Here is a 27,224-nt window from a genome sequence, read left to right as displayed (position 1 = left end):
TCCATTCATCAACAGTATTTTAGCATGTTGCTTTCCTTCGCCATACTTTTCTCTTCCCGTCATCAGAATCATCTTTATTTGCCAAGTACTGTATGTCAAAAACATACAAGGAATTTGTCTCCGGTAGTTGGAACCGCTCTAGTACAACAACAGACAGCCATTTGACAGAAAATACTTTTGAGACATAAACACACAGTACACAATGAAAGGTTATCAGTAATGTGGTAATGTTGATCATTTTTTTGGGACAATAGTGCAAAGGATGCAGAGTCCTCGAGCAATTTAGAGCAGTTTGAAATAACTCATGGAGCAATAGTCTGGTACAGTGACCATTGTGCAAATGGTGCAGAGACTTCAAGAAATTTAAGCGGTTTAAAGTGACTAGCAGTGCCATAATCTGGAGCAATGTCAATTGTGCAAATGGTGCAGATACTTCTCAAGCACATGGGTGGCAACTATTGGTCAACAACAGATATGAAAATAGTGCAGAGTGGCGAGACTACTACAGTGAGTAATTATTGGCCCGACAGAGATGTGACATCAATCTCAAGACAAAATTGGCAGCATGTTAATGAATGAGTTAAGAAGTTAATGGCAAGAGGGAAGAAGCTGTTGGAATGTCTGCTAGTTTTAGTTTGCATTGTTCCATAGCTCCTACCTTAGGGAACTGGAACGGTGGTGACCAGGATGTGAAGGGTTCAAGAGGATTTTGCATGCTCTTCTCCTGCGTGCAAGTCCTCAAGGGTGGGTAGGGGAGTACCGACAATTTTTTCAGCAGTCCTGATTGTCCATTGCAGTCAGAGTTTGTCCTTCGTTGTGGCAGCACCAAACCAGACTGGGATGGATGAACACAGGACTGCTGTGTAGAACTGCCTCAACAGCTCCCGTGGCAGGCTGCGATTCCTCAGAAGCCGCAGGAAGTACATCCTCTGCGGGCCTTTTTGAAGATGGAGTTGATGTTGGTCTCCCACTTCAGGTCCCGAGATACTGGAACGGTTGACACAGGGCAATTGGACAGCGTGAGGGGCAGCTGTGGCGAAGGATGCGTCCTGAAGTCCACGATCATCTCTACAGTCTTGGGTGTGTTCAGTTCCAGGTTGTGTCGGCCGCACCGCAGCTCCAGCCGCTCCACTGCGTGTCGATACGCAGACTCGTCACCGTCTTTGATGAGGCCGATGACTGCGGTGTCGTCTGCAAACTTCAGGAGTTTGACAGCTGTGTGCGTTGAGGTGCCGTCGTTCGTGTGGAGAGAGAAGAGCAGCGGAGAGAGAACACCTACTTGGGGCCCCCCGGTGCTGGTGGTGTCCCCCAGCCTCACCTGCTGTGTCCTGCCCATTGAAATCTAAGTTGGCCTGGGCTTCATCTGTCCAAAGAATCTGATTCCAGAACATTTATAAGCTTTTCTTTCTTTTTTCCATTTTGTGTTGTGTGATTTGGCTTTCTTGTTCTCAAAATGTACCTTTTGATTTACACATTGTGGTAGAGCTTCTTTATTTAGATTCATCAAGACATCTCAGAAGTGTAGATTCAATCACATCTTTATTTTTAATATCCAATACACCATTAAGTGTATAAAGGCAAAGTCATAAAAAACATCCATGTACTTCTACAAAAGATTGACTCAAAAGATATTACAGTAGTGTATCTTGTTAACCTTAAAATGAAGCACTGCCAGGGTTATGGATTGTACATGTTTATGGGCCTGGAGGTTGCTTCAAATCCCATCTCCCATATGTTATGCTTGTTTGGCACACTTCCCAGCAAGAAGCACATCACCCTATTTTCCTGGACGAACTGGACACGGAATCTTTGGTTCAGATTAAATCACGTCTTTCTTGAACAAAGCACAGCATGAATACACGCAAGTATGGATAATTCTTTGAAATTAAAATGGCTTCTTCCAAGCTCACTTTTCTATTTTTAGTTTTAAGTACCCCAGTGCATGGGCAAGTGTCTCAGATGATTAAAAATGCCAAACCTCTGGAAAAAATCTCTCAACAAGCAGACAAAAGCCAACCACTGCTGGAGAATGTGACTCTGTGTTTTGGTTGTGTGGTGCTAGGAGTCACAAAGTGATGGTGTTGTGCCAGAAGGGCTCAATAAGTGTGACTACGCTATACCTGTATGGTTGATTGTGACGTGTCTGTCATGCTGCAGCTCTGCTTCCTCTCCATGCAAAATCGCCTTTCTGTGCACATGATTTAACTGTAGCTATAATACTGGATGTTGTATTGAGGCACTATTTAGCAAGTGTTGCATATGTAAATAGCAGCTGCATCAAGTAGCTGTTTTTAAACGTGACGACCGTGGCTTTACGCCGCAGGCTAAGTGGTTTGTTGGAGTGTTTAGCGAGCGCTTGAGCTGAGAGAAGGTAAGTGAAATGAGCTTTTGTGTTTTTCTGCGTCAAGCTGGTACATGGACAAACGGTGGGGACATGAGGAGTCCCTTGTGGCTGGGCGAATTAGAACTTCTGGTTTCTTGTGAGTTTGTCTCTAAAATACTTTGGAACTTCCAAGGTTGAACAGAGTCCATTCCACGATACTGCTCGGCTTCTTATTTATTCATACTTTTTTTTTTTGGGACACCTGTTTTTACCTTAAAAAAAATAATGAGAACTGTCACCATCAAAAATGTTATGAACAGTTCTCTACAGGCAATGTTTAGGTCATGTTTTACATTTTCACCATGTTTCTATATGTGTTTTAATGGCTATGCAAGTGTTAAAAGAAGTTGACCACTGTAATATTAAAACAATAGCATACTCTTATAACTTCAGTCACTTGAGGTTGGCATAAAACAATCGTATCGCCAGTTGCCAATACGTCTAATTTTTTTACATTAACTGGCAGTTCAAAAAGAGGAAACTAAGGTTAAATGATCAAGCCAAACACCTTTTGATGCCAGTGACGACATGTATGGCAACTGACTGGTTGGCAACTATGCTGCTGATGCTGGTAATTCTCTTATTGTGAGAACGCCCCCCCCCCCCCCCACACACACACACTATATTTTCAAGTTAATTTATGGTTGTTCATTGTCGGACTCTTCAGGTTCTATGCTCACCTTTCTTAGCTTTTGCTGCATCTCAAAAGTGTTCCAATTATTTGTCTCCTTGTCTGAATGTTGTTTTTAGCAGCGTTGCTCTGATTATGTAATTGTAAAGAAGTGAGCAGAGAAACTATGCCAGGTGTGTAAGAGGATCCACAGAGAAGTGGAGTGCAAGAAGAACTTGTTGATAGATCCAGTCGCGTCCTTTAAAACTGTGTTCTGTCCTGCCGAAATGTTCAATAAATACCCATCAGAAAACAAAGAACCGTAGTGGCAGCTTAAAAACTCTGTGGCACAGTAAAATTGTTCTAGCATAAAAGGGATATACATCCTCCCCCCCCCCCCAAAATAAAAAAAGTTCCAGTCACATCTTTCACCCAGCCTTAGCCCTTTGGGGATGTTCCACCTCTGATAAGATGAAGGTGCTTTTAAATCAACGAAAGTGGAATTAAAAGTAGAAACTCATAATGAGAAAGATGAGGAGTGAGGGCATATGAAGTAAATATGTATACATATATATATATATATATTTTAATTAGCTTAATTAATTTTTTGTGACTAGGTTGACGCTGCTCTGCCTGGACATCCTGTCAGGCCTGCTCCTGAACACTATGCTCTTGTTCTTATAAGATCCTGGAGGGCGCTTGGCTAAACAGTTATTCTGATTACAATGGAGGGATCTCTCGACCGGCGCGGAATATGTAGGCCACGAGGAAGAATGCAAAATGGATGAATTGCCCAGTGAATTTGGAACGTGACCGGCGGCTACTCAAACAATAGGTGGGGCAGAAGGGGGCGGTGAGACGGCTTTATACAGCATGCTGTAGACCAGGAGTGCTTCAAGTTGGCGGAGGGGGGGGGGGGGGGAATTATGTAAGAGTGTTACAAACGTATGCCTGCTTAGACGAGGAAACCACACTGATAAAATCAGGTAGGTGAATGGGTGATTGTTCATAATGTTGGATTACAAAGCACTGTGCAAAAGTCGTAAACCACCACGAGCTTTGTTCTTTTCGTGACTGCGGTCATTTTTACACAGTAGCTTGAAACTGTTGATGGGAAATATAGCGTTAATAATATTACACGAACATTCCATCCATTCATTTTCTATACTGCTTGTCACGTTCAGTGTCACAGCTGTCTGGTCACCAGTCAATCACAGAGAGAAAATAGGAAACCAAATCCAACATTTGTGGAAGGGTGATGAAGAAGCCATGAAATTTGAGGAAGATCAAACTGGCCACCTCCCAGAATCATAATGGCACTGGCTGTTTGTTAGTTTGTTTACCTCCTTGAACCAGGAAGTTGTGTGATGATCACTTTGAAATGTATCTTAAAGTGCAGTAAAAAAAGAAAATGTATTATTATTTCTATTACTGTTATCAAAGAACAAAAGACAAACAGTCACAAATACACATTGATGTCACTTTTGTTAACAGTTTGTCCTCGGTGGAGGTTTGCACTCTCCTGACATTCTATATGGTCATTACACCATGGCGAAAAACACTTTTTTTTCAGACGGAGCGTACAAGTACCCGAGTCATTGCCGATGTCGAGTACTGATACCTTGATAATGCCGTTATGTCTTGCAATTTTGTTCAAAAAACATTAATGGTATAAGTTTCACTAAAATAGAACACTTTTTATACACTTAACCAAATATTGTTCAAAACACAAACTTCTATTGAACATAAGCCATAAGTTTCACTCAAATAGTGTTTAAAAAACCATTTGTTGAACATGGAATACATTTCACTCAACTATAACACTTGATTGATAATTTATTTAGTTTTTAAACATTATTATTGTTTGATATCCAATCTTTAGTATGTACTGCATTTTGTTACAGCTGTGATTATTTTTAAAGTGCCCCTATAAATAAAGTTGAGTTGTGTTCTGTTCCTATACACACTGAATAATCCTATTCCACTTGCCTGGCAGGTTTGTCCAAGTCTCACGCTATCGGGCGAAGCCCTTTTATGGAAGGACATGCTTCGACCTGTTTTGCTGAATTTTTAAGTTGGTTGCGCATATATCCTGTGTGGATACCCGAAATATAATAGTGGCCCAAGACTTTGGACAGTACTCTTTTAACCAAATGAGACAATTTGATTCCCAAGACTCAAACTGACTGCTGTCAGAACACTCTGCAGGCACACATTAAACTAGGCTATGCGCGTGTGTGTGCCTGCGTCCGTGTTAAGTCATCCATGTCACCTCGTCAAGCTGCCCCTCTCCTTCGCCGCTCAGTCCCAACACGGGTTTAACGTGTTCCTCTCATCGCAGTGTTTTCCGACGGAAGGTGAATCTGTCTCTTGCGTGCTCGCAGCACACCCACAGACGCACAACAAGCTCACAAAATGGCCATTCTCATAGAATGTTTTGTTTTCTCTTCTCCTCTCTTTACAGTTTAGCTCTACATCCTGAGCGTGTGTTGGTGGCCACGGGGCAGGTGGGCAAGGAGCCGTACATCTGTGTGTGGGACTCCTACACTGTGCAGACGGTCTCGATCCTTAAAGACGTGCACACTCATGGTGTTGCCTGCCTGGCGTTTGATCTTGAAGGACAGGTACAGTTAGGACACTACAATAATACAGAAATACTGTATCTACAGCACATGCGCCAAGGAGATGTTTTAAGATGTTCCCGGCCGGGGGTGCGAGGTCTGACTTGGATTTCGCCATTCATTTCCTATACCACTTGTTTAGGAGCATGATTGGAGATGGAAAATACTGGTGTTCCATATGACTTTGACTAAAAGGCAGCAAACTACCTGGAATGACTAGTCAATTGGTTGCCAGGCAATTGCATGGCACGTATTGCATGGCACTCATGGACAATTTAGAGTCTGAAATGAATGGAAGAAACATGTTTTTGGAATGTCAGAGTACCTGGAGAAAACCCACACAAGCATGGGAAGGACATGACCACACGGAGATGCCAGAGCCAGGATTCAAACAAACAAACAAACAAGAAAACCTCAAAACTTTGAGGTAGATCTGCTAACAATTTGTCCACATCTTGTTTATAATGGACTAAAATAAAATTAGATTTAAAATACTTACCTCTTCTTGCATATCGTTGTCATGTCAAAACAAAATGCAGATTGCACATTAGCGAGCAAATTAAATTCAACCTGGAAAATTCTACTAAAGTAGTTCAGATGTTTGCCTGGTGTTGTTCTTTTTTTCCACTGTGGTACATTTTCAGAGAGTGCCAAAAAGGCTCAGCACAGATAAGCTCAGTTGGAACTGCAGAGACAGTCAGAACGACAATGATTACTATAGCAGTTCTGTCTGGAAAGCTGCACTCTGGCATGCTACAATTATGAGACAATGACAGGTGTCATCATATTATGAAACATATCCTTAGCCAGAGGTACGGTTTCCCAATTTTTTTAGTCACAACCAAAATGATAAACTTTGTCATAACACTGATGTAATATATAACACTGACTAATAGGGGTGTCCGTTACAATTGATTTTCCATTTATACTAAAGCACTTTTTTTCTTTGTGGCCATATGTAGCCATATTACTGTACAGTACAAATTATTGTTTTGTCCTCTTTTTGCAGCCTAAAATGTAAAAAAGCTTTAAAATGAAATGAATATGAAAACTCCACACAGGGGAGGCCGGATTTGAACCCTGGTCCTCAGTGCTGTGAGGCAGATGTGCCGCCCCAACCGGAATTTGAAAGCATCTTCTTTTCGCCACGGACTCTTTTCTGCTGCTTCGTCCGCTGTTGCCGTTTTGTGGCGTTTGTCGCCTTTTGGTGATGTATAGGTTGGATGCCCCGTAAGCGTCCATAATGCACTCGCGTCAGATAGATATCCGATTTATATCCACATATGAAAGTGGCCTGGGTCGGATTAAAAATAAATAAAACCTATTGATAAACAAAAACGTGTGCCTGCTTGAAAATCAGTAAAATAATGTGTATAGTAATTTAAGATGATTAACTGTTGACCTACTGAAGATCAATAGTATGATGGAGCCATGTCTTGATTTTTATCTTTGCATGTCTCTCATGTGAGTGCTTGTGGTGAAATTCCCTCCTGCATTTAGCTGTGAGAAATAATCCCATGTTCTTTTCCTGCATGCTAACTAGCTGTGGATTTAGATGGAAAGTGACAGTATTTCAAGCAGGGGGAAGCTGTGTTGTTTTGCAGTGAGGTAGTTCTATTCAGCATCCCTACTCCAAAGAAGTCAAGACGATGCCGAGGGATCTCTGGTGCGATTAGCCAGTACAAATATAAAAGCAATCAAAAAATGCGCACAGACGTCTATCAGTGTGGTGCTAACCAGAGAAAACATTAAAATGGTTGTTGTTATATTTCCGGACACGCCAGCCTACCAGTGTTTCCCCTCGAGCATGGGTAAAAAAAAAATGGGACTTTCGTTATTAAGATGGTGATGCATTTTTCAGCTCCCTTGTGTGCACGTATTTGCTTAAATGTCCTCATGCTGCTTGGCATTGAATGTCACACGTCTTAAACAAGTTAAGAGGGAGGCATCTGAAGACTGATTTGTAGTCTGTGGATCAAAAAGGATATCCCTCTTCCATGCAAAGCAGGCAGCAGAGTGGAGCGACTATGTTCACTTCTGCTCGGCTGCCCCTGCCTACTCACTCAGTCAGCTATAGGAGGCTCCTCCAGCCAAAACACTCCAATGAGCTCACTGGAAGCGCCAAGGGCCGGACAACTGTTCTGATCCGCTCTGTAGCTGTTATTATTAGCCTTTTCATTGTGGCCTGTGGAGGTAGCGGAGCAGCTTTTGCTTGTAATTTGGACGACAAACTATCATGTTATTTTATGTGTTGTGTATTTCTATCTACAGTGCTTGGTGTCTGTGGGTTTGGACTCAAAAAACACAATCTGCGTGTGGGACTGGAGGAGAGGGAAGGTTCTGGCAGCCGCACCGGGCCATACAGACAGGGTAAATAAATTCTTCCATCCCTTCCTCCATCAGCACCTGAGCATGGACCAACCTCATTTGCAAAATTCAGGGCCCGTCCAATGACGACACAAGTAAATGAGCCCCCCCCCCCCACTTGATTGTGAGCTTTAAAGAGACTATTTTAGACACCACACAGCTAATCAAAAGGTTTGTATTCGATGATGAGGATACAGGCAGCTGTTGTTTTCGAGTACAACCCACACACTGTAACACAGTCCACTCCAAACACTCTCCTTTCATTTTTCTGCAACAGATCTGACAAGCATTAGCATAGCTGCAGAATAAGTGCTTCAAGAATAAACTCCCAATATACAGTACCTGTAAATGTCATGTTGAGAGCCCATCTCTGATATATCTATCGTCTTATCCCTGCAGATATTTGACATATCGTGGGATTTGTACCAGCCGAGCAAGCTTGTAAGCTGTGGAGTCAAACACATCAAGGTACAGACACTCTGTAGGCCTTTCACATTTTTGCATTCGTTACATCACAGTGCAAGCTTAATTCGTATGTAATATCTAAATACAGATTTTTAAGACCATTGATTGGAATTGCACGTACAATTTCATCTCGAGAGCTGTTATGAGGCATTACCATACAAGCACTGCAGTCACTCAAATTTGCAGCAATCTTCACTACAAAGAGCAAGGAATGTTGTCTTTGTATGATGACTCTGCTCAATGAGCTTTTCACAGCTCTCCACAGTACAAGCTGCAGCTGCTCTAGCATCCTTTTTTTTTTTTTTTTTTGCTCGCCTTGATTGCATCACTTTCACATACTAAAAATTGTGTTCATCATTCTACGGCGTCACTGCCAAACCTAACCCTTGGGATATGGTGCGGCATTCGCTTTGGTGCAAAGCCATGAGGAAATAACATGTAGCACAGAGCACTGGAGAAAGTCCCAAAACATGAGGAAAAAGGTGAATCGTGTTGACTCCATCCATTTTCTACATCACTTGTAACGTGGGGGCATGGGTGAGTTGGAGCCTATCCCACCTGACGTAGGGTGAAAGCCAGACGACACCGTTGACTGGTCGCCAGTAGATCACAGTGCACATTTATGTAGAGACAACCATTCACACTTACACTATTAATGAATGTAAATTGAACCTACTCTGCCTGCACAGAAGTCAGGCTCGGGAAACACTACACTAACAGAGACCTGTGACACAACTCAGCCAATCAAATTGTTTATTCACATCATTTGCGAGTGGAACCAGTGTGTGTGTGTGTGTGTGTGTGTGTGTAGGCGAGGCAGGCAATAGCTTGGGAGGTATAGGAAGGACAGATGACATACAATGGAGTAAAGAAATAATGTTTCAAAACAACAACATAAATGGAACATTTGTTAAAGTAGTTTAAAACATTAGTTCAGATTGTCTATATCTGTAATATTTTCGCAAATATAATGCAAATGCAAGTATAAGTCAAAATGCTCACACTCACACATGTTCTGCATTGAGTACATTTTTTCCATTCCTTGTTCCAACGAAAACTGAAACATGTTTATGTTAGAATGTTTTCTTCGGCCTTCCAGATCAGTGTGAAAATAAAACAAGAAATATTGTTGGGATAGAATTTGATGATGATCATATTACATTAGGCTGTTTTTGACCTTTTGACATATTCCTGAACTGGACCTATGGGCCTGCAGTTGTTTGATGACTTTTTCAGGTCTTAAAGTATTTCAGTCTAGATAGAAATTGATGTGACAGAGAGGAAATTAAGATATTAATATGGATTCATTATGGTTATTGATATGACAGTCGGCTACTACTCTGCTGAGTTTCCACTGTAACAAATAATTGTGTTGCATTCGGCCTACTGCGTGTATTAAGTTGAATGTCCCCATATCTCAATCTCATCTGTTGTATCTGCCCTGAACTCTTCCCACAACTGCTGTGGCACAGAAACCTGGGCTGGCTAAGCCCCGCCTCTCCACAATGCCTGCTTAGTCCTCTCCCTCCCCCCCACCTCTACACTGGTTTCCCGACGGCAGGGCAATCCAGCAATTGTCCCACATAATTCCCCAGTCTTTACCCTACAGACCATGTGACATCTGCTCCCCGGCCTTGCGTTTGCTCCGTGATTATAGCACTCAAGAGCATCCAGGAGATTTAGTGGCAGTAATCCACTCACTCGTGGGCTGAGGGAAACACAATGACCTGTGCTGTGGACAGTGTACTCCCTTTTACACATGCACAAACGCATATATATATATATATATATATATACAGCTTATTGTTTAGCCTTCTTATGCGTTGGTTTGGTCAACACAAACTCAAGCTTCATAGTTAACATCTTTCTTACTGCAAAAATTGCTTCAATGGATATGTTCAATTTTATTATTATGGCCTAATAAACAAAAGCAACACTCACTTTGGATTGACATCGATGAGGATCATCATTGGATATTTTGCTTACCATAATTAGCTACACCACAGGAAACTACAGTCCCAATAATTAACATATTGTTGAATCAATAGCTTGCAGACAGTACTGGATGATTGGCTCACATTCCGTTGTGTTGGTTTATCTATTGATGTGGCGCTGAAGTCATCATGAATGAGTGACTGACTGATGTGCGATACAGCTCACTAATGGAATGAGAATGCAGGATGACATGCTGTAGGTAAATGGACTGAGCCAATTAGTGCTACATTGAGTAAGCCATTTTGATTACAGTAATAGAAAACTGCTTTGATTGTGACAGACATTCGACTGACGTTAGACTTGAAGAAGAGAGGGGCTGAGCAGCGCATCTTATAAAACCATCAAAATATATAGTCTTGTTTTCATGGCAATGATGTGAATTGCCACAGGATTGAGCTTGACTCCAAGTCGATGGACAAGAACTGTGGGAACAGTACCTTCCAAAAATGCTCCTCTACTCTTTGCTGACCCCTGCTAACGTAGCAGTTAACACTTTGACATTGCTCAGGGTTACTGGAGTGTGACAGGGAAAGGAAGGGCGGCTGCTGATGAAGTACATTCCCCTCCAAAGTAAATTGCATGAAGAAGGCTGTCTGAGATTGTGGAGCATATACAGCAGTCTAATGTTGCCATGCTAGTCGATATCAAATTGTGTAAAATTGTCATTGCCTACCAGTAAAACAACAACAACAACACTCCACTTTCAATTTTGAGCTTTGAAAGTGAGATTCAAGATCATGCACATTCGGTACTGCTTGTCATGTTCAGGATAATGGCAAATGCTAGAGCCAATCCCAGCTGACTAAAAGGATCCTGGACTGATCACTAGTCAATCACAGGGTGATCGTGAAAGGGACATTCAATGGGAATCAATCTCTTAGCACACACCTGTTTATGTTGCCTGTGAAAGCAAATCATGTGTCAAGTTCCGTAACGCTTGATCAAATCTGTACCAAAATTTTAAATTGTCGTATCTAATAAATGTTAAGCTAGCGCAAGCATTTTTTTACATTAACTTGAACAATAGTTGAATCAACTATTATTCTTGACTTCAAATTTCAAAACGAGTTATCCCGAAACCCCTTTTACAATAACTTGAATAATAGCTGAATAAACTATTATCCTATACTTCTAATTTCAAAACCAGTTATCCATGAATTTGTTGTGTATATATGAAAATATGATGAGGCGATGAAACATTTATATGGTTTCACAGACATAACGGCCCTCTGAGGGAAACCGTAACGACAATGTGGCCTGTGACAAAAATGTTCCACATCCCTGCCATGGCAGCTGCATGAATGTCTGCTATGTGTACGTCGCCACTTCCAGTGCAAGATCACGGGAAGCAATTGAAATTGAATTTGACTTTTAAATTCAGAAAGCTTGATGACCATTCTATAATTCTGACATTCCATGTTTTCACATTTCTGTTTGAAGTAATAGTCATGTTTTTGTGATGAGCATTTTTTTGGATTGATTATTAACTGTGATAGTCTTGGTTATGTGTAATTTGTCTGTAATATTCATAATGATAAGGTTATGTAAGTTTTGACTTTTTTTAAATATAGCAGCAACTGTCTTGGGGGTACAATTTTGGCTCAATTAGTTTGGCGCCTAAACGGGCTGCAGAAATTAGATTAGAACAGTTGCTGCACCTATACTACCTGCAAGGGTTTGCGTGTTCAGATTTGATTAAGTCGACACTAATGTGATGAAAATCAACACTGATGCTGTCACTATTTTGTCAGTACAGTACATCCATCCATCCATTTTCTGTACCGGCGTGTAAGGGTCGCGGGCGTGCTGGAGCCTATCCCAGCTATCTTCGGGCAAGAGGCGGGCTACACCCAGAACTGGTCGCCAGCCAATCGCAGGGCACATATAAACAAACAGCCATTCACACACACGTTCACACCTAAGGACAATTTAGAGTTTCCAATCAACCTACCATGCATGTTTTTGGGATGTGGGAGGAAACCGGAGTGCCCGGAGAAAACTGTTGTCTTTGTTTTTTCTTTTGCTTCAAAATTCCCCTGTACAAGGACATAACCCCGTCTCTTATTACGCGGAGTTACCACACGTTTCGCTTCCTTATTGAAGCAGTTTTGCGGATGTTTGCTTCCTCTTTCTTGATGTACCGCACTGTAGATTCATTCACGCCATAATGGCGTGCCACAGATGCATAACTTCTGCCCTCCTTTGATCGTATCTAAAAGTTTCACTTTTTCGCTGATGGTCATCATCATCCTATTCCTCTTGGGCGCCCCGAAGGACGCACAGCGCTTAGGCGGCATTGTAAGGGCTTAACTAATCAAAAAACGTTATCACGAACACAACACTAAGATACAGTATGCGAGACAATCAACAGCGTGGACGAGACTGGCGAGACACAACAAGGAAAGTTCCGATAATACGCAGCCAATCAGCTCACGGGATAAATCCACTCGTGCTCTCATTGGTCGATGTCGCGCCGGGAACCAATCACGCGCCTTGTATGAGTGCCGGTGGCATGTACAGTACAGTACAGGCATGTACAAAGCCTCTGAGTCAACTCATCTCTTTGTTTGGCATGCAGGGAAACCTTCTCTCTCGTGCATCAACATGAAACAACGCGTCTTTCCGCAATATGGCTGCTGATATGGCTGTATTTTTTTCAGTTTTATTTTTTTATTTTTATTTTTTTTTTAATGAATATTTTGGAAAATCCCACGAAGCACTGAAGCCGCAAAACGTGAAACGCGAGGTAACATGTATATAAATAAATAAAAATGTAAAATATTTGCCCCTTAGTTTCTGTGAAAGGAACTCGGAATAGTTCAGCATACCAAGAGATTTGTTTTTTTTCCCCCCACTCATTTCCACCTTCCCACATTCCCCCAATCATTTTTCTGCTCCTGCCGCTGGCCTCGTCATAACCCCTTCTGGCTTCTCGTCTCCTCTCGGCAATTCAAAGGGCAAAGGGATTAGCTGGTGCCCGAGTCTCGCTGCCTTATCAGTTGTGGGCAGGGAGGGCTGCGCAGTCATGCTGCATCCATTTCTGCAGCGTCTGTAGTATTCTGGGGTACAAGAAAGCCCCAAACCACCACTGAACACATCTCAACACAGTCCCACAAACAGTTATGTCCCAGATTACTTGTACGATTTAACCTTCATTCACAAGCTCACACAAATGCTCTGTCATTGTTCACGTAAGGACTTAGGAAAGTCCTGGCCGGTCGAGGTTTTGTATGGCAACGTATGCACTTTATTGGGAAACGTAGTCAATGAATGAATCAATCAGGCATTAGGCAAAACTACTCAGTTTTCCTAAACGAAAGTTCAGCATATTGAATGCACAGTTTGACATTTTGTCAAGTGTGTGCTTCTAGGTCTATGCAAATGGTTTGGCGAAGGCCCTGTACAGTTCCAGCATGACTGTGCCCCATTGCGCAGTGAAAGGTTCATAAAGACATGCTTCGATGAGTTTGGTGTGGAAGAACCATAGGATGTGAATTTTAGCCCCTTCAAAGCCCTTTGGCTTGAACTAGAACACAGATTTTGAGCCAGGCCCACAAAGGTTCTTTGAGCAGAACAAACATTCCCACAGACGCACTCGAAGATGTTGTAGTCTTCCCAGAAGAATGAAAGTGCTTATACAGCAGCTACAAAGAGTAGAACGAGAGTTTCTTCCATACTCATTTCCTGTCGGTTCAAGGGCCAGCTGTCCCAATACTTTAGTCTGTAATCTTGATGACGGTGGTATCCATGCTCATGATCCCTGTCTGTGATAACCCCCAACATGTTTATTAGTCTGGAGGCAAGTTGTAATCTCTGGTATGTCAGGATGTTTTTGTCGAGTAGATTTGTCACCCTGTTAAGCGTCACTGGACTAGAAATGAATTCTTATTATTTTCCCTCTGCCTGCCAGTGATGAGTGCGACATCGTTTTCACGTGTTGACAGCAGTGTGTCAGCATTTGAGAAGCTCATTGCCATCTAATCTCTATGCAGACAGGGCGCCTCCCTTTTACGCTCACCTCCTCTCTTTGATGGATTTAGCCGTCAGATGAGGCTGTGCCCATGCATCCCGATGACCTTGCTTATAAATAATGAGCATGCTTCTGTCTCTGTGTGTGTGTGCGCCTGTGTCTGTTGATCAGGTGGTTACAGCCCCACTCACGTGTGTGTGTGTGGGGTGGCGGGGTATATGTATTTGACTTTGGTGTCTCTCAATATAGCCGATATCTGTGGGTGTATGTGTTAGTTGAACCGTACAGCGCTGAATTTCTGATTAATGTTGTATACAAACACTATGTAATTGTCCACTTGCTGTGTCACAACGGGATTACGCAAGGGATTATTAGCCACCGCCATCGTTTTTCACTCCTCTGTCTGTGTGTGCAGTTCTGGAGCTTATGCGGTAATGCTCTCACGCCCAAACGTGGAGTTTTCGGCAAGACGGGGGATCTCCAAACTATCCTCTGCCTGGCTTGTGCCAAGGATGAGGTCACGTATTCCGGTGCCTTGAACGGTGACATCTATGTGTGGAAAGGGATCAACCTGATGAGAACAGTGCAAGGGGCTCATGGGGTAAGTTTAAACCAACGACGGTAGATAAGCACAAATGACGATAAAGGCATCCAGCAGCGACCGGCCGTGCATTTGGTACCAGACGTAACCCTCCTGTTAATACCACCTATATCAATTATGTTGTAATTATAGAAACCATCAATACTGTTCAAAAACCCATTATAACGGCAGGAAACTGTGCCACGTACATGATCCGGAAAAGTTCAGAATCAATATTTCTCTAATAGCATAACATAACAACATTTTAGAATTTCAATCAAATACATCATACTCACTGGGGATGTAACAATTCGTTTTAACGATGCAATTCATATCATGATTTGTGGTTGACGATTCAATTCAAGAACGACATAGGTTCATTTAGAACGATAGGATCCAAAACGATTCAGTGGTTTCTGGCTTGCTTGATTCTGCTCAATAGAGAAGGATCCGTTTTTGTTTTTTGCTACACAGGATTAAATGATATCTATGGGATCAACAGCTTTGTTAGGGAATTGGGGTATGGGGGAGGGGATAATAACTACAGTACATGCTGATTCCTGCTTTTTGTTTCACTCGGGATTCAACAGCAATGCCTCCTAGTACTCAATATGCCATGGGCAAAGGAGTGATAATAGCAAGTAACTGATAGCAACTCTTGCTCCTCCTTCGAGCTCTGTGCGATTTGGAGGCCCTAGTAGCAAGTGTGCGGCTGTAAAGACCTTGTTAAACAGTTGCCTTTGCCACACAGAATTGGTTCTGTCATAGGCCGTTTATCGCACACTAACAGCCTGTCATTTCCTCCAGTCAGGGATTTTCAGCATGAACGCTTGCGAAGAGGGTTTTGCCACCGGGGGACGAGATGGTTGCGTCCGCCTGTGGGATCTCAATTTCAAACCAATTACTGTCATTGATCTCAGGGAAACAGAGCAAGGATATAAAGGTGATGTCAAAATGCCTTCACTCAGTAAAGGTTGCAGGGCAAATTAGGCTCACCGCAACAAGTGGCATATCTACACCATGCTGCTGAAGCCATTCTTTTCTGTTCTCCCTACTAACACTCACTTTCTTCTTTCTTCCATTTCCTTTTTTTTTTTCCTTGTATCTTGGGCCTAACAGTAGCTAGAGTTGAAAATAGCAGAGGTGGGTAATGCATTAAAAAGGTGGATTTAACAGCCATGCCAGTCTGTTTGTAGCCGTCCCCATATTGTACTTTTGTGGTTAGTGAATCAGTTGTGCAACATATTTTTAGATGTCATGGTCATGTATAAAGTGCACCGTATGCTCACTTCATCCATGGCAGTTACGTATTACCCTGGCAACATGCTGTCATGTGCTGCTGTTAAACCTCTGCCTTATTAATTAGCCACCTGATGTCTATTTACACGTCCTGTCTTCATGTTCCATGTTATGTCCCTTAAGTCAAGTTTAATTAAACCTGCTTGGACTGTATTGTGTTGATATTTTCCTGTGTGTGTGTGTGGCTAGGGCTTTCTGTGCGTAGTGTTTGCTGGCGGGGAGACCACATCCTGGTGGGCACGCAAGATAGTGAGATCTTCGAGGTGGTGGTCCACGACCGCAACAAGCCTTTCCTTATCATGCAGGGTCACTGTGAGGGCGAGCTGTGGGCGCTGGCTGTGCACCCCACCAAGCCTCTTGCTATGACAGGCAGTGACGACCGCTCTGTCAGGTGAGAGTTGCAACAAGTTAGAGTGGTTTTATATCAGTATTTCCGTGTATCATGATACCTCCTGTGTCCGAGAATGTCTGCTAATATAGGGTCTGATTTACTCTTGCATACAGTGGCATGAAAACGTATTGGCCCCCTTCTCAAATTCTTTTTTTTTTTTTTTTTTTTTTTTTTTTTTTTCTTTGCAGTTTCCCCAATTTAATGTTTAAGATCATCAAACAAATGTAAATATCAGACAAATATAACCCAAGTGAACTTAAAATGCTGTTTTTAAATGGGGATGTAATTTATGAAGGAAAAAATATACATTCATTTACCTGGCCCTGTTTGAAAAAGTAATTACTTCCCTTTTTAAATCATGAATTAATTGTGGTTCATCACAATGTTTGGTTATTTTTCACTGATCACACCCAATCCTGATTACCTCCAGACCTGTTCAATCAAGAAATCACTTCAACAGAATTTGTCCCCGACAAAATGCTTCACTGCTGAAGGGGAGAAGAGTTCTTTTCGTTCTTTTGAAACGCTGAAAACTAAAATGATCACGATCAATTGTCTATTTAGCAATGCAGGGCTGACTTGGAGCCAGTCACAAGAAGGAATCATGCCATATCAGTTATGACAAAAACTCCTTTCAACTCTGCATTTCCTTGTGTCTGGGTTATTTCACCGCACAGGACCATCGGTGCCTCTCCCAGAGCAGTTTTTAACGGTGTGCTGTCCCATGTTGTGCAAGATGTCTTCATCTTCACACTCTGAATGAGTTAACTCTAACAAAACATGGCTTGTAAAAGGTTGCTGACTTCCCCCAAATTATCGAAGAAATAGATTTCTGTAACTCAGTAATATGTTTGTTTTTCTTCTGCTAACATTTCCAATTCCATCAGTTCAAACTTTTGTTTGCGCTTGCGGCGCTCTCCCAAATTTCCCATGGTGAAAACCATTAAAGCTACCTAAAACCCACTTTTAAATATGGCAATCCCCACCACTTTGACACATGTCGCCAACAGCCTGCACAATCTGTTGGTGAGCAAACACGCAATTTAGCCGTAGTTATTTGGGATCTCAGATGTTTACAATCTTAGTAGATCACATGCAACAAGGGGCACCAACAGCTTGCGTAATCTATTAGAATGAACAGAGATCTTTGTAACTTGGGTCCATAATGTCAGTGTATAAATACCTGTATTTATACTAGCGATGTGTTGTTATTTCGTCACAAATTTGCAGTCTTTTTTTTTTTTATTTTTTTTTTGCTCCTCCACAAGGATATGGAGCCTTATCGACCATGCACTGATAGCTCGATGTAACATGGAGGAGCCGATCCGCTGTGCAGCTGTCAGCACTGATGGTATTCATTTGGCCCTGGGAATGAAGGATGGCTCGTTCACCGTTCTCAGAGTCAGGCATGTACACAATGAAAATGAAAGACTGCAAGTTTGTATGTCTTACCATGTGGGCTTTATTGAAGAGCCTATTTTTGTTCGCCTCCAGAGATATGACAGAAGTGGTCCACATCAAGGACAGGAAGGAGGCTATCCATGAGCTGAAGTATTCCCCTGATGGCGCCCATTTGGCTGTTGGCTCCAATGACAACTCGGTGGACATTTATGGTGTTGTACAGAGGTACAAGAAAGTAGGGGAGTGCATTGGCTCCAACAGCTTCATTACACACATGGACTGGTCCACGGACAGCAAGTTCCTACAATCGAACGATGGCAGCGGCAGGAGGCTCTTCTATAGGATGCCAAGTAACTCTTCTTTGCTTACATTCTTCCAGCTACATAGTGTGAAAGTTAATTTCTGTCATGTGTCTTTTGTTAAGGTGGCAAGGAGGTGACAAACAGGGAGGAGCTGAAGCTGGTGCAGTGGGCATCATGGACATGTGTGCTGGGTCCTGAGGTTAATGGAATATGGCCCAAATACTCTGCTGTTAATGATATTAACTCTGTGGATGCTAACTTCAACAATCAAGTCTTAGTAACAGCCGATGACTACGGATTAGTCAAACTTCTACGATATCCATGTATAAAAAAAGGTAAAGAAATCAACTGACATTCTTAACGCGATGTTGAATTAATTATTATTTCTCTTGATTTTAGGCGCAAAATGTAAAAAATATTTAGGTCACTCAGCCCACATTACCAATGTAAGATGGTCACATGACTACCAGTGGGTTATAACCATTGGTGGAGCGGATCACTCGGTCTTCCAGTGGAAGTTTGTTCCAGAGAGAAAGTCAAAAGAAGCTCTGCACATTGCACCGCAAGGTGAGAGGAAGGAAACTGTCTTGATTGGTTGAAACCAAGGAACTGTTTTGCATCCTTTTGCATTTTCCCAATGGATGGGTAGAACTGGACAGATGACTCTAACCTGTTAAAATCATTATACTTGATAGAGTGGTAAATGTATCTACATTATTTGAACAGTAATTGTGTTGCTGTAAAGAAGCGGTCACTAATTGGCGGACCCCGGTCGGGGTCCGGGCTCAGAAACAGTCCCATTAGGACCCAAACCATAACCATAAAAAGAGAGTATATTATAATTCAAGACATACAGGGCGCCTCTATTTTAAGTGGCACAGCATTACAGGCTTTATGGTAGTGACGAGCCATACTGACCAATCACATGCGAGTTCAGCCACTCCCTTCGGCCAATCAAATCTGCATCTCAGGTGGTAATCACAGACGGAGAAGAGGGGAAACGTAGCATGGGAGGAGCGAAAGAGACAGTGTGGAAGTTGAGTTAAAGATGGAGAAACGCTGTTATGAAACAAAACATAAAGGCTTTGAACAAACAAAACCTCTAAAACGGCTCAATTGTTAAGATTTGTTAAATTAAAATATGTAACATTTTTGAGACAAAAAAAGTGTTGTCAATTAAGATGCCAAACATAAAAGGGAAAATCAAATTTTAAAGTTTCAAGTTATTTGAACACGTATAACCTTTTGTTCATCTGCTCTTATTTTGAAATGCACAGCCCTACTTTTATATAGCAAATGAGAGAACACACAGTTGTGCTCATGTTGGAATACCCAGGCAGAATTCGGAAGATAGACATTTCTTTAAATAAACCATGAAGGACCAGGCAAAACACATTTCATTTTATTTTCTTATGGGAATCAAATTAAACTGACAGGCATTTTAGAAAAGCACAATCATTAAACAAAACATAACCATAAAGAAAATAATGATGTTCTTTGGTCAGTCATCAGTCATATTTAAAAAAAAAATAAAAAATAATAATAATAAAATAAAAAAATAAAAATAAAATAATTAAAAAATATATATATTTCACAAAATCTCCCAGGGTATGTAAACGTATGAGCACAACTGTACATATCAGCAGTCATACGTATTTGTTTATTTCCGTGTGACTCGACAATAATAAATGGCAAAAGGTTTTTGTATTGGACTGAGGTATTGATTACAAGCAGATGTAGATGACTAGGCAGACTACTTAAATATATATCACAATAAATAGACACTAAATACTGACCTTCAACACATTTTCTCCATCTGGACCTTTTATTAAATTTTAGTTGAATACCCCTGCTGTAAACAATTGACACTAATAGTGTTGTGCCCACCTCTTTTCAACTGTACTGCTCCCACCAGTCTTATGGGCTTGATGCACTAAACTGTCATGCTAAATTCTTCCCATTCCATAATATTTCAACAACATCCATTCAATATGAGTGTTGAAAAATTTATAATTGCATTGTCATTTCCAACTCATTATTTTTCCGCAGACAGAGTGCACCTGGGTGCTCTAAAATTAAAACACACCCAACTGCCTTTCCTTTTCATTTTCCTAATGGACCTTGTGAGAAACCCTCCTTAACTCGCAGTTCATCTTATTGACTTTTTTTGGCTCAGCATCAGCATACCGTATTTTCACGACCATTAGGCGCACTTAAAAGTCTTGAATTTTCTCCAAAATGGACGGGGCGCCTTACAATGTGGCGCGCCTTATGTGCGCACAGAGTTCCAAAATCTGTAAATGTTGTTGTGTGACTTTGATGAGCGCCCCGCTTGACTGACTGGGAGAATTTCCTGCCGACACGCTGCTTATATAGAGGAAAGGCGGACGTGACTGAGGACAGCATGCGGACGTTAAAGGGGGAGGGGTGCGCGTGAAAGAAGACACTAAAGGCACGCCCCCAGTAGGTATATAGTGCCGGTATGTGCATTGTGCAAAACATCGGTTTGGCTAAGGACCCCCAAAAATGGCACCTACGAAAAGAGACACGCTTACGAAGCACAGTTTAAACTGCAAGCTATCAGTTACGCCGAGGAACATGGGAATCGAGAAGCCGCGAGAGAATTCAAGATCAACGAATCCACGGTTTGCAAGCGGAGATAGCAGGAAAACACCGGCATCGTTGCTGAACAGGCCCCCGGCAACGAGACTGACTCCGACAATGACGAGAGGGAACCCGGCATGTTTGATGGAGAACTTGCCCAGCTGTTCATTTCGGATACAGAAGATGAGGACTTTGATGGATTTGTGGATGAGGATTGATCAACAAATAACGTGAGTACATTGTTAAATACTTCAATAAAGTACAACCGAACTCAGTTTTGCTCCCGCTGCCTTTTTAAAACATACGCTAGCATGCATGCTAGCGAATGTTTTAGCGTGCATGCATGCTACCGTATGTTTTAAGCTAGCTTATGTATTACCATGCGCCCAACAATACAGTGCGCCTTATGTATGTGTTGAATACAGAAATAGACCCCGTAACTGAGACTGCGCCTTTTAATACGGTGCGCCTTATGGTCGCGAAAATACGGTACTTAAACCTTCGGCTTGGCTGCTAAACAGGAGGAAAAACAGTACTATAACATGCTACTCTCACGTTTACTCATACAGCACAGTTGCTTTTGTGTATGATAATTTTGTGAAAGATGAGGCTTTTTTTTTTTTTTTTTTTTTTTTTTTACCAGCTATCCATCCATTCATCCATTTTCTTAACGGCTTATCCTTACTAGGGTCGCGGGCTGCTGGAGCCTATCCCAGCTATCTTCGCGCGGGAGGCGGCGTACACCCTGAACCGGTCGCCAGCCAATTGTAGGGCACATATAAAAACAACCATTCACACTCACATTCACACCTATGGGCAATTTAGAGTCTTCAATCAAGCTGCCACGCATGTTTTTGGGATGTGGGAGGAAACCGGAGTACCCGAGAAAACCCACCCAGGCACGGGGAGAACATGCAAACTCCACACAGGCGCGGCCGGGATTTGAACCCGGGTCCGCAGAACTGTGAGGCAGATGTGCTAACCAGTCGTGTCGGCTTTTTTTCCAGCTAGCTGTAACTCAAACTATGTTTCTATTTTTAGAGACCTTGGCAGACTCTAACAGCGAAGAATCAGACTCTGATCAGTCAGATGTGCCTGAAATGGACTCGGAAATCGAGCAGGAAACGCAGCTCACGTATAGACGACAGGTTTGTGATGAACTCCCGTGACCTTCCATTTTGGACATCCATCTCTTCTTATTAAGCACATGTCACACGTTTATGCATGAGTTCAGGTTTATAAAGAAGACCTACCTCAGCTCAAAGAGCAGTGCAAAGAGAAACATCGAGCAATCGCAATGAAGAAGCGAGAGAGAGCACCTGGGAATGGATTGAAGCTGCACTTTATTCATGGGTGAGCTTGCACTTTAATGGTCAATTAGAAACAAATAAAATGACAAATAGAGGTTTTCTCCTAAATGTTTGTATTTTTTTCTTTTTGCAGCTACAGGGGCTATGATTGCAGAAGTAATTTGTTCTATACCCAGACTGGTGAAATCGTTTACCACGTGGCTGCTGTTGGGGTCGTGTACAACAGACAGCAGAACACCCAACGTTTCTACATGGGCCACGATGATGACATTCTCTGTTTGGCTATCCACCCCCTCAAGGACTTTGTAGCAACAGGCCAGGTAGCTCTAGAGTTATGCGGAGAGACACCAGCAATGCATTCTTCTCTCGTCTGTACGTTAAGAAGTTGTGTGATTTACGTCAATCCAGGTTGGCCGAGATTCCTCCATCCACATATGGGACACAGAAATGTTAAAACCAATGTCTGTGTTGAAGGGTTTCCACCAGCTTGGAGTGTGCACTTTGGACTTTTCAGGTAATCAGTCAATATCACCATATTGAACTTCATATTCATTGTTTTTAGGTAGAGGTTATACTGTTAAGAATCCATAATGAAATCCAGGAAACACATTTTAAGAGACTTACCATTGTACTGGAGTTGTGTGGTAATGTGGTAAAGACTTAAGTTTCTTTCGTCTGCTACATGGTCATGATGACTCAATGATTCTGATAAGGACACCTAAGGCACTTTATAGTGATATTGACCCTAATCATCTAATCTCCAGACAGATCCCCTTAATGTACAAGTGTCAGAGTTCACATTTTTTTTCCCCAGGCATCTTGCGGTTATACAGTAGCAAATTAGCAGCACTTCTTTTATTTGGTCCCCCACGCTGACATAGAACATTCCAGGTATCAATCAATCAATCGCCTCTCTTGAATTCTGCCAGGCTTCTTATCTCCTGCTAAAAATGGCCAAATTTCAAGACAAACATGGCGGCTTGATCTATCTCTGCCAATAACACGGGTTTGATTTACACTCCACAGCGGATGGCAAGCGCCTGGCTTCTGTGGGCCTGGATGACAATCACACCATTGTGCTTTGGGACTGGAGGAAAGGGGAAAAGCTCTCAGCCATGTGGTGAGTGGGGTTACAGCACATTGTTTATATGATGCTGCTATCTGGAAACAGAGAGCGCTCTGACAGACCTTTGTGCTAATATTTAAGATTATTGAAGCTTCTCTCTTTGAATATGGACATTAATAAACGAGGATTAAATCGGAGCCACTTTGCCGCGCAGGGATGACAGTGTGATTCATGGTTCGGAGAGGGAAGAAAGGGAATTGCCTTTTAGATTAAGAGCCTGCTCCACTGCGACACTTAAGCCTGCCAAAGTTTGAATAGTTACAGTATGGCCCCAGGCGCCAACTGTATCCATAATGAATGAGAATTACTTTCGGTGCTCGTCTGTGTCAGATTTTATTTTGACAAGGACACCATATTTCCCAGGTACAACAACATTATATAATAACCAATGGGCCATCAAAAGTAAGGAGTAATGCAAAGTGGTAACACAGAATCACTGATTGTAATTGGTCCTAATAGCTGCCTTAATAGAATACAATAACATAAGCACAGTGCAAGAAATACAGTATGTAACTGTAAAACATCCATATCTCAAAATATATATATATATTATTTTTCTTTGTTGCTCGGCCCACCTGATGTTTATATTTAGTCTCAACTCAATTTAAACTGACCGTGATGCGTTTGTTGTTTGCTCTTCTATTGGCTTCTGTCGCCACTAATCTGCTTTGCAGACCTTGGTGGGTGCTGTGCAATGCAATTGTGTGTGTGGGGGGGGGGGGGGGGGAGGCCTGAGAGTAGTAATCAGTTGGGAGGCCAAGATGAGGTTTCATGGTGTACAGGGAGGAAGATGGGCAAGGAATGCAAAATCTGGATTAAATAGGGTGTATTTTTTTTTCTTTCATAGACGGTATATTTATTATTACATATACAACACAACAAATTGACGGATTACTAGTTTTGATATCAGAAGTCATGGAAAATACTTCATTTAACCATTTCAATTTATTGTAAAAATGGGTTTGGTAATAAAAAATGTTTGCAATATGGCAGTGTTATTAAAAGTGAAGACAATTTGCCATTTTGGCACAGATTTTGTTAAAGATGAAGTAGACTTGCATTAGCAGGCCCTATGATGTGGTGGGCCATATGTGGCCCCTGGCCCACAGGTTTTACACCTGTAATTTAGTCTTCAATTAACCAAACATTCATGTTTTTGGAATGAGGGAGGAACCCGGAGTACCCAGAGGAAACCCACGCAAGCACGGGGAGAACATGCAAACGCGACACAGGAGGGCCTGAGCTGAGCTTTGAACCCTGAAACCCAGAACCGTGAGGCAGACATGTAAACTACTCTCCGCCATGCTGTCCAACAATGTATTCATTTAAGAGGCTAATTTCAATACTCGTAATTATTTTATTATTATCTCAATATGGGGTGCTGTGCGTACATGAATGAGGAAAAAAAATGATTTTAGAAAATGGCTGCAATAAAAATTCTAAGCGGTCTGAATACTTTCCGTACCCACTGTATAAACAAACAACCATTCGCACTCACGTTCACACCTACGGTCAATTTAGAGTCTCCAATTAACCTAGCATGTATGTTTTTAGGATGTGGGAGGAAACCAGATTACCCGGACAAAACGGGGAGAACATGCAAACTTCACACAGGCGAGGCTGCATTTGAACCAGTGTTCTCAGAAGCGCTAATCAGGCCTTAACCTGGCCTTGTCATTGCAAACCGATTATATCAACGTCAGTGCCCTGTGGGATAAATTGTGCTGTCAAAGACAGAGTTTGGTACAGATTTTGTTAAGATGAAGTCGACTCCTAGATGCATCAGCGGTCCACGTGATGTGGTGGGCCGCAGTTCTACTTTTTGAAGTATCCAAACATTTCAACATTTTGAAGATCTGAAGATGAACTAATACTTTTTCATGGGTCTCTACATTGAGTCCTACTTATGTTTCATCAGCAAAAATAAGTTGGAAGGTATTTAAATGAAGTGTAAAGTCTGTGTGTGGCTTTAGCGAGTGGCCTCTCTAATTTGAGTACCATGTTTGCCTGTCCTGTCAACGGGATTACACAAAATTAAGGGAGTAATTTCCATAAAACCTGAAAGGAGGGCTAGAGGTTGGTCAGAGGAAGAACACATTTTGTGTAATGTAGAATTTGGAACACATCCAGTTGGTTTCATTAATAATAAATATTGTTGTGTTTTCAGTGGAAGCAAAGACAAGATCTTTGTGGTGAAAATAAATCCCTACCTGCCTGACAAGCTCATCACAGCCGGTGTAAAACATATGAAGTTTTGGCACAAAGCTGGTACGAGCCAGTCGTCTGATTGATGCTGACAAGCAGCGCTGATAACAAGCTGAAGTCTGACTTTGAAGCCAAGCATCTTACTGTGCGCCTATTCCCACTCTCTCAGGTGGTGGGCTAATTGGACGCAAGGGGAACATGGGAAAGACGGAGACTATGATGTGTGCTGTCTATGGCTGGTCGGAGGAGATGGTCTTCTCAGGCACGTGTACCGGTGACATTTGCATCTGGAGGGACATGTTCCTGATGAAGACTGTCAAAGCCCATGACGGCCCCGTTTTCAGTATGCATGCTCTTGAAAAGGTAATGAAAGAGATTTTTTCTTGCAAATCAGACCAATTTCAAATCCTAAATGGCCTGTTAATAATCTCCCTGGGGGGTGCACTGTGAAATCAATTTGATGTCTGCTAGTCACATGTTCATTGATCTTTGAATATGCCATTATACTATCTCTGCAGGGATTTGTGACTGGAGGGAAGGATGGTATAGTCGCGCTCTGGGATGACACATTTGAAAGATGCCTCAAGACCTATGCCATCAAGAGGGCGGTGCTCGCTCCAGGCTCTAAGGGTAATATGGTCATCTTGCCCCCGATATAGTATATTGTATCTATTCGCTCCAGTTACACTGACAACATTCAATGGGTCGAGCTGAAAGAAATTCTTCATGACTTCTTTGATTTTCTCAAATCTGTAGGCTTGCTTTTGGAGGACAACCCTTCCATACGTGCCATATCGCTAGGCCACGGCCACATTCTTGTGGGAACGAAGAATGGAGAGATTCTGGAGGTTGACAAAAGTGGCCCCATTACTCTGCTTGTCCAGGTGACATGGCAAAACTAAGAATATTACTTCGAAACACTTAAATAGGATATACTATAGCTATGAAACGGGCAGCAAGCTTCGCATGGTGAAATGGTATTGAGTGAAAATTAGTAAAGATTTGAAAGTGGGAAGAATTGAATGGTTAGAGGGATGCTTTTTTTTATCGCAATGCCTTCCAGAACACACCAAAAAGGGCTTTATTTATATTAGTAATATATAGATGGGATCAAGCCAAAATCTGTGTCTACATTTTGTCAATTTTGTATTTTTTTTTTTTTTTTTTTTACTAATCTATACTATTGGTCCGTCCCCACGTGGGTCTGATATTTTTACTAATTATTGACCAATCTTAAGTGTTGAAAATGGCTTGCTCTCTTCAACGGTGCCATGCTAATGGGGAACAACAAACATGCCGTTTTGGTAATGTGAGGATTCCACCTGACACCAGAGGTACGTAATGGATGTATCGTTTTTTGGGGTTCCCACATGTAAAGCTACAAAACAGCCCCCACAGTGTTATTGTACTGCCTGCAGTATAACCCAAGGACATGCCTATTGACAAAAAAAAAATTGGAGCTATGAAGGCTCGTTTGTTAATTTCGCTAAGTGGCTTGGCTTGGCTCTGTCTCTGAGTGAGGCCCCATTGTCTTTAAGCTGTCAGAGTGGTATTGCTTGGCCCTTTTGGAATGCTTTACAATTACAATTGGATTC

General features: G+C 42.1%; 1 protein-coding gene across 3 annotated transcripts in view; it reads left to right on the top strand.

Moving 5' to 3' along the window:
- Window positions 1-27,224, top strand: part of eml5 (EMAP like 5) — a 47,183-nt gene that overhangs the window by 6,376 nt on the left and 13,583 nt on the right. For 2 of the 3 annotated variants that reach the window (XM_061795400.1, XM_061795402.1), the window contains exons 2-21: window positions 5,458-5,617; window positions 7,886-7,984; window positions 8,381-8,449; window positions 14,827-15,012; window positions 15,799-15,934; window positions 16,111-16,134; window positions 16,480-16,681; window positions 17,950-18,087; window positions 18,176-18,432; window positions 18,507-18,719; window positions 18,784-18,951; window positions 22,030-22,136; window positions 22,223-22,341; window positions 22,432-22,618; window positions 22,707-22,812; window positions 23,325-23,418; window positions 25,592-25,692; window positions 25,799-25,992; window positions 26,148-26,259; window positions 26,386-26,513. In XM_061795400.1, the coding sequence (XP_061651384.1) occupies window positions 5,458-5,617; window positions 7,886-7,984; window positions 8,381-8,449; window positions 14,827-15,012; window positions 15,799-15,934; window positions 16,111-16,134; window positions 16,480-16,681; window positions 17,950-18,087; window positions 18,176-18,432; window positions 18,507-18,719; window positions 18,784-18,951; window positions 22,030-22,136; window positions 22,223-22,341; window positions 22,432-22,618; window positions 22,707-22,812; window positions 23,325-23,418; window positions 25,592-25,692; window positions 25,799-25,992; window positions 26,148-26,259; window positions 26,386-26,513 (2,800 nt within the window). The remainder of the gene's footprint in view (window positions 1-5,457; window positions 5,618-7,885; window positions 7,985-8,380; window positions 8,450-14,826; window positions 15,013-15,798; window positions 15,935-16,110; window positions 16,135-16,479; window positions 16,682-17,949; window positions 18,088-18,175; window positions 18,433-18,506; window positions 18,720-18,783; window positions 18,952-22,029; window positions 22,137-22,222; window positions 22,342-22,431; window positions 22,619-22,706; window positions 22,813-23,324; window positions 23,419-25,591; window positions 25,693-25,798; window positions 25,993-26,147; window positions 26,260-26,385; window positions 26,514-27,224) is intronic. The other variant, XM_061795401.1, reaches the window with a different exon arrangement.

Source organism: Phyllopteryx taeniolatus, chromosome 13, assembly GCF_024500385.1.
Source record: "Phyllopteryx taeniolatus isolate TA_2022b chromosome 13, UOR_Ptae_1.2, whole genome shotgun sequence".
Classification (NCBI taxonomy): Eukaryota; Metazoa; Chordata; class Actinopteri; order Syngnathiformes; family Syngnathidae; genus Phyllopteryx; species Phyllopteryx taeniolatus.
The sequence above is the reverse complement of the archived record's forward strand: the minus strand, read 5'-3'. Positions and strand labels throughout refer to the sequence as shown.